This window comes from Brassica rapa, chromosome A05 (genome assembly GCF_000309985.2).
Source record: "Brassica rapa cultivar Chiifu-401-42 chromosome A05, CAAS_Brap_v3.01, whole genome shotgun sequence".
Classification (NCBI taxonomy): Eukaryota; Viridiplantae; Streptophyta; class Magnoliopsida; order Brassicales; family Brassicaceae; genus Brassica; species Brassica rapa.
Genome location: NC_024799.2, coordinates 20,358,882 through 20,367,058, shown reverse-complemented (window position 1 = coordinate 20,367,058; position 8,177 = coordinate 20,358,882). Strand labels below are relative to the sequence as shown.

Below are 8,177 nucleotides of genomic sequence, written 5' to 3'. Positions count from 1 at the left end.
GTGATATATACTTATTTGAAATTATTTTAATTATAAATCTTATTTGACGTCAATTTATTGACTTTCACATTTTATTTGTTTAAAACTTATTTGATGTCAACTTAAACAAAACATAATCTCGCATATACAATTATTAATTATATACGTCTAAGAATAAAAATAATCCAATAATAAGAATCCAATATGACAGTTTTACTAAGTATAAATGAATTCAATTTTTGTTTATAAAAATATAAATACTATAATTAATTAATTTAATTAATTTATACTAAACAAATAAAATATTAGAATCAGTAAATTGACATTAATAAGTTTTATAATAAAAACAGTTGATCAAAAAGTATATACCATACAATTAATCAAATGAATTACAGAAATTCTATTAAAAGTAAATAACAAAACATATTAAAATAATTAAAAGAAAACAAAATTAAATAATATCTTATATAACTTTCATATTTAACATAAATAAATAATATAATTATATAGTTTTCAAATACACTAAAATAAAAATGTTAAAACACTACTTACCAAAATTTTATAGAACATATTGATTTTGTAAACTAAATTTTGTTAAATATTCTTACATTTTTAAAACACAGGTTAAAATCTAATTTTAGTTAAATTATTTTCAGGTACATCATATCTTAATTGATAAAACTATTTTTACACTTTTAAAATGCGGATCAAAATCAAATTTTAGTTAAATTACTGTAAAGTACATCTTATCTTAATTGATAAAACATGAGATTTAAACGGTATCTAACATCCACATCACTTTTTCGATGAATGAAATTAAACTTACGATGTTAATTACATAATATAATTATGTTGGAGGATGTTGCAATGAATAACATATACTTCGTGTAATATTTTATGTAGTAAGCAATCATTTTTTCTAAATATTTTGTTATATTTAAGTTAGATAACTAAAAGTTTCTTTTTATAAAAATTTAGTTATAAGAAGACATGTGTTAACGAGTATTTAGAAGAAGAAAAAATTCAAAAGATTTTAAATGAAAAGAAGCATATCTCCATCTTTTTATCAAGAAATATCTATGAAAAAACTATTGTTGAAGGTATTTGGCAGGCCCGGTTATGACCCCATAATATAAGAAAAGTAGTAAAAGCAATAACAGCCAATAATAATGTTTGGGCTTGTTTAAAGAATAACCAAAAAAAAAGAGAAATTAGATTTTTAGAGAGAGAGAAGAGAGAGATAGGAAGAAAAAAGCAGAGAGAAGGTGGAATTTTAGTTAGATAGTGAATTTTGGTTTTTTTCTTAGCTATTAGGTGCAATTTCTCATAATGTTTTAGGTTAAGTTCTGAAATTTTCGAGAATTTCTGTTTTATAAAATATTTAAAATATTTATTTCGTATTGGACCTTTTCGGACAGGCACTGTATTCTAGACTCGTTATTGTCGAAGTTAATAACTCCTCATATGTTAGATAAAAATAATACTCTGATCACGAGATTATTGTATTAAGCAGATCACGAGATTGTTTTAATAAGCTGATCACGAGATTGGTTTATCTTCATACTCTTTAAAAGACATGCCTCATTCGCTTTGAGCAACAATGGCAGCGTTGATCAGCGGTGACTTTCTTGACTGTTTCACCTTCATCCTCCTCTGCTTCTTTTCACTCCTTTGTTATTCTCTTTTCTTTAAGAAAACAAAGGAGCCACGAGTTGGTTGTGCCGGTCCAACTTTTTATATTGCCCCAATCAAAATTTAAAACTATGCCCTTATACATGTTTTATCAAGATCACAAAACAGTATAAAAAATAACATAAATTTTCATTAAAAAAAATCAAATTTCATAATATGTTCATAAAAAACATTGATATAAAACACACTTATTGCTGAAATATAGATCTTCTTGCATTTTTCCCTGCAAAATCATCCATTAAACTCCTATAGTCAAGTTTTTCGACCATAGCAGTCTCAATTGATAACATAGCTAACCCATTCAACCTTTCTTGTGACATGGTAGACCGCAGATAATTCTTTATTAGCTTCAACTTCGAAAAACTTCTTTCAGCTGTGGCAACCGACACCGGAATGGTCAATAATATGCGATAAGCAATTTCTGTGTTTTGATAACAATCCTCCATTTTTTTCAAAAAATCAAGCACTTCAATAGGCTTTCGAACTTCTTCAGGTATTGATTCTCGAAGAATCTTTAGTTCCATAAACAAATCATCACCAACTATGTCTGAATGTGTACCATTCCGTAAAGAAGCTTCCAGATTCAAACATGATGCTTTCAATGTATCTTCACTTGCATCTGTTAGCTTTTTTAAATCAAACAAAAATCCAAAAGTTTCTTCATACCTTTGGAATTGTTCAAATCTAGACTCAAGGGAAACTAAAGCTTGATCCATGAGTGTGTTGAAGTAATCAATCCTGAAGCTCTCCTCTGGTGATAATAACACATTTTCATCAACAATCTCTGGATCTTCATCATAGTGTTTTTTTCTTCTAATGATACGCTTTTGTTTCACAGGAATTTCAGCTTCAACCTCCATATCAACTGCAATTTGCTTAGCCTTAGCCTTTGCTTCCTCAAAACCAGTCGCTCGATATTTTTGAAAATATGACACAAGCCCTTGCAGCAGGTGAATTGCAACATTGATATCAATGTTTTCTGATTGTAGACTCTTGCTTACTGTGTTGACAACAAAAAGAAGGTCATACCAAACAACCATACCAAACAAGAACTCGAAACTTCCAATTCCATGTGTTTCACTTAAAGCAAGGGACTCGGCACTACTTCGTGTTGCTGGATCGTCAGTACTTTCTGCCAAACAAAGTAATGCTTCTCTGATTTCTGGAGCTTGAAACCGTATTGCTTTCACACTTTCAACATGACTTTCCCAACGTGTTTGAGACAAAGACTTAAGGGTTAGTCCTTTAACATTTTCTGTCAATATGTCCCACCTGTTTGTTGAAGAAGAAAATAAGCAATATATTCGCTGAACAATTCCAAAGAAAGACACAGCTTTTGGGGAAGAAGATGCTATATCACATAGCACCAAATTAAGACTGTGACAGCCACATGGTGTAAAGAATGCCCTTGGATTGATTTCCAGCAACCTCTTTTGAACTCCTTTGTTCTTTCCTTTCATATTAGATCCATTGTCATAGCCTTGTCCTCTCACATCACCAATGTCTAACTCTAGCTCAACAAGTGCATCTTGGAGCGAAGCAAAAAGCCCTTCTCCTGATTTATCTTTGACAATCAAAAATGTCAAAAAGAATTCCTCAACCTTGGTTGTCATTGTAGAAACATCCACGCATCGTATAACCAAAGTCATTTGCTCTTTATGACTGATATCAGGGGTACAATCAAGAATTATGGAGAAATACTTCGACTCACGGATCTTATGTAAGATCATAACTTTGATCTCCTTAGCCAGCATCTCAATCATTTCGTTCTGAATCCTATGACTGAGATAATGCACATAGATTTCTTTTTTCTCAATTCGTCTAACATGCTCTCTCATCACTGCATCAAATTCTGCAATCATCTCAATAAGACCCAAAAAATTTCCATTATTCGCTTCACCAAGTTTTTCATTATCCCCACGAAACGCCAAGTTTCTTTGAGCTAGAGTTTTCACCACTGCAAATAATCTCAATAATACTTCTCTCCAATGGATTTTTTCTCTATTTAGTTCTTCTTGAACATGCTTATCAATTGTCTGATTTTCTTTAAATCTCAGCTCCAACTCTCTCCAGCGTGTCATAGATATAACATGATCATGAGAAACTTCATGTTCTTTCAGCCTTGCTGAAAAGTTTCTCCAATCATTATATCCTGTAGTTGCCAAGTTACCACCACCTTTCTCATGCCTAAACAATTTGCAGCAAAAACAAAAAGCCTTATCTAAAGCTTTTGAGTATACCAACCATCGCCTATCTTTTTTCTCTCCATTTATCATATCTCTTGTATAGAATACATGCGAAAAATGTCTGCCAATGCTGTCTTTAGGAAACTGATGATGACTTGATAATCTTGTCGCAGGACCCTTCTTAACCAACAAGTCTCTAAATCCCATATCAATGTTTTCCCAATTTCCTGGATCAGAGACATCTTTATTTTGTTGCTCTTTTATCTTTTGATCTTGGTTTTCAGTTTCATCTTGATAAGTTTCTTGACATTCCTCTGAATTTCCAGACTCCTCATTCTGATCAATATCAGCTACAACTTCATCTTTATCTTTTTCTTCTTCTCTTTGAGTAGATGAATTCCCAGTTCCACTACTATTAACTTTCGTTACAAACTTGGACATAGAACCTTGTAGTGACTTTATGAGTGCTTCTTGCTTCTTCTTTTTATTTCTGTTTTGAGCTCCAGATGGCTGATTCTTTTTAATTCCACATGGTTTGCTTGTCCCAGACGGTGCCATCTTGTTATCAATTAAAAATAAAAAGTAAGTATAAATATAACTAAGCTTTTATCTCAACTGAGAAACGAGGAACTAAGAAACGTACCGTCTTACTACTTCTTACGATGGAAGGGATGAGTTGTAATTGAAAACCTAATTTATGAATTTAAATCTGGGCAAAATAAAAGTGTTGCAAGGCTGCAAGGCGACACAAAATAACAAATTGGAAGTTTGGAACAAAAGGAAAAATTGTTGTGTTTCTATTTTAGAATTAGGGTTTTAACTATTATCTAAAATATAAATTTACTAATATATTTAAAAAGTTTGACAAATCTTATTATAACTAAATATGTCCAATAGATAATATTTTAACAAAATAATCTACAGATTTTATTTTTATGTATATACTACATACTAATAAAAAAATTTTTAAAACATATGCCCCACTAATTTGGATGCCCTAATCCTTGGCTTGGGTGGCTTCCCCTCAAGGCCGGCCACTTGTGATTTCCCCCCGAGCCCTCCGTCTCTTCCAGTCATTGGTCATCTTCACCTTCTTCTCTCTACTCTAGTTCACAAGTCTTTACAGAAAATCTCTTCCAACTATGGACCTTTCCTCCACCTCCGAATCTTTAATACATCCATCATCCTCGTCTCTTCAGCCTCTGTGGCTTATGAGATCTTCAGAGCTCACGACGTGAACGTCTCCTCTCGCGGTGTTCCTGCCGTCGATGACTCCCTCTTATTTGGATCATCTGGCGTGCTCAACGCTCCTTGTGGGGATTACTGGAAGTTCATGAAGAAGCTGATGGTCACAAAGCTTCTCGGACCACAGGCACAGGAGCAGTCACGAGGCATCCGTGCAGATGAGATAAACCGTTTTTACGGTAAGTTGCTTAATAAGGCGAGGAAGAAGGAGAGTGTTGACGTGGGTAAGGAAGCAATGAATCTTGTTAACAACATCATGTGTATGATGAGCATGGGACGGAGATTTTCAGAGGAGGATGGTGAAGCTGAGAGACTTAAGGATTTGGTTACCGAGTGGAGCGGCTTGATAAAGAGAATGTTCTTGGCAGTCTTGTTCCGTAGACAGCTGGAGAAGATCGGAATCTCACTATTCAAGAATGAAATAATGAGGGTTTCAAACAGATGTGATGAGATGCTAGAAAGGGTTCTAGTGGGACACAAAGAGGAACCAGACAAGGATCAAGGAAAAGATATGATGGATGTGTTGTTGTCAGCTTATGAAGACAAAAAAGCTGAGTACAAGATCACTATGAACCACATCAAGGCGTTTTTTGTGGTACACCTTCCTTTCTTTGAGAATCATATTAATACATGTTGCGCATTTTCTGAATAAGAAACATGTTTTCAATGGCATGCAGGAGCTTTTGTTTGGAGCCATTGACACCTCTTCAACAACAATACTGTGGGCAATGGCTGAGATCATCAACAACCCCAACGTCCTTGAAAAACTGAGAAAAGAACTCGATTCCATTGTAGGGAAAACAAGGTTGATTCAAGAAACAGATATACCAAACCTCCCTTATTTGCAAGCCGTGGTCAAGGAAACACTAAGGTTGCACCCGCCTGGGCCTCTCGTGCCAAGAGAATTTCAAAAAGAGTGTGAGATCGGAGGGTTCTATATACCGGAGAAGACAAGACTTGTAGTTAATGTTTATGATATAATGAGAGATCCTGATCTTTGGGAAGATCCTCTTAAATTTATGCCAGAGAGGTTTCTAGCTTCTTCAAAATCAGGCCAAGAAGATGAGAGAAAAGAGAAAATACTTAAATACCTTCCTTTTGGTAGCGGAAGGAGAGGATGCCCTGGCTCAGCTCTAGGTTATATCGTTGTGGGAACCGCAATAGGAGTGATAGTGCATGGCTTTGAGTGGAGAATTGATGGAGATAAAGTCAATATGGAAGAGGTAATGGAAGGGGTCATCCTAACCATGGCTCATCCTCTTAAGTTCACTCCCATTACTCGATATGTACCCTTGCCTTAGAAATGAAACTAAATCCCATATATAATAAGGGTCTAGCAGATCCTTAATTGTAATAAAGAGAGCTTGTTGTTTTTTGTTCATGTTCATGTTCTATATGAAATGGATGGAAACATCCAAAACACATAATTCTCACAAAAATAAATATTAAGGGCTTCTTGATCTCACACTGTTTTGGTTCCATACCAAAGGGTCTGAAGAAATCACTCTACTAATCTAGATACACCTTATCTTGATTCTCTTGTTTGGCAAGAAACTAAGTAGTCAAAGATCATTTTTTTATTTAAAAAACACTCTATTAGATGTCTCTTTTTAATGAATTGAAAGTTCTGAATCCTAAAACCTGTGTATCTCTAAATCTAAACCACATTAACGTAATTCTTCGTAGGAGAATAGACCCCTCCCAACAAAAACTCTATTAGATACTTCAATATAAGCGCTCAAAATTGTTCTTCAAGGTTTCTTACAAACACAAAAATGCTCTGGTTTTTATTTTTTTGGCTTTAGAATAGTAGTCGTAGATTTATGGCTATAGTTTTAATTTTTTTCTTAAAGCATCATTGGTAAACTAAAGTGAATGTAGAAAAAAAATGAGCTTTGAACAGTACTCACGTCACTTACCAATCACCCACTCTTTCATTCTCAAACATCTATTCACATCAGATATATAGTGAATACAATTTAAGAATAAAGTAACATTCGTTATCTTTATAAATTGAGTCACTATTAATTTTTCCTCTCTTTTATTTTTTTCGTCTTTTTTCTCTTTTGTTTATACCATCGAATTTTAACCCAAATAATTAAACAAGAATATGGGATCAGATGCCTATAGGATATAACATGGACTTGACAATGAAATTGTGAGACTTCAACTTGGTTAAAACATATGGTATAAAGGATATCTTATGTGCGTAGGGTAGAAAGATTTTGTTTTGTGTGAAACCTATTAGGCATACTATGCTTTCAAAAAATAAAACATATTAGACCATGAATAATGGGTTTTTAGCTTCGCCTAAGAACCGTTTCTTAACTTTTAACTAAAAAAATCTAAGAATCGTCTCTTAAATAAGAAATATAAGAGCATGTTTAATGAGGATTCTTAGGCTGGGGTTTTTAGCGAAATATAAAAACTACACCCTAAGAACCTCCTATTAAACATGCTCTAGGAATTGGTTCTTAACCGAAAAATGTAAAAAAAAAATGTGTCAAATCATGAATTAAGAATCTCAAATTAAGAATCCGGGTTAATCATGCTATTAGGCACACTATAAGCATGCAATCAAGAATTTAACGCAACTAGATAAATCAAATTTTTAGCAAAAAAAACTAGATAAATCAATTGTAATTTTTTTTTTTTCAAAAACCAGATAAAAGATGAAACGCTAATATAAATAATGAAGGTAACTGATGCGGTGAGCCAAAACAGGGTTTAGCTGCTACTTGGGCGGTAGGCGAACCCTCCAACGTCTAATCATACACATCATAATTAATTTTTAGGATCCATCCCTAAATTATCCCATGTGAAACACCTGAGTGGTCCAGGATGTTTGGATTCGATCCAACTATTAATATAGCCATTTTTCATTCATCCATCATTAATAGACCTTTTGATATCCCAACCGTTTCGGTGATTCACGGTCGGTCGTTCTACACGCATCGTGGCAACTTTAATTCATCCAGTCATTTATACCAGAGTTTATCCTTCGTTCTTAATCTTTGACATGTCAACAACATTTATATCTGATAGTAGAGTTATTTAAATAGCGAAGGACAAAAT

At 33.5% G+C, this 8,177-nt stretch overlaps 1 protein-coding gene across 1 annotated transcript; it reads left to right on the top strand.

Moving 5' to 3' along the window:
- The first annotated feature begins 1,396 nt into the window (after nucleotides 1–1,396).
- Nucleotides 1,397–6,567, top strand: LOC103869354 (cytochrome P450 705A22). Its single transcript, XM_009147427.3, has 3 exons — nucleotides 1,397–1,695; nucleotides 4,896–5,697; nucleotides 5,780–6,567. The coding sequence occupies exons 1-3, from the start codon at nucleotides 1,580–1,582 to the stop codon at nucleotides 6,401–6,403; spliced, it is 1,542 nt and encodes a 513-aa protein (XP_009145675.1). The 5' UTR covers nucleotides 1,397–1,579; the 3' UTR covers nucleotides 6,404–6,567.
- Nucleotides 6,568–8,177: the final 1,610 nt, after the last annotated feature.

Coding starts and splice junctions, on each gene's coding strand:
- LOC103869354 (XM_009147427.3), top strand. CDS start 1,580: ATGGCAGCGTTGATCAGCGGTGACTTTCTTGACTGTTTCACCTTCATC. Junction 1,696..4,895: donor ACAAAGGAGCCACGAGTTGG/TTGTGCCGGTCC, acceptor AAGGCCGGCCAC/TTGTGATTTCCCCCCGAGCC. Junction 5,698..5,779: donor ACATCAAGGCGTTTTTTGTG/GTACACCTTCCT, acceptor AATGGCATGCAG/GAGCTTTTGTTTGGAGCCAT.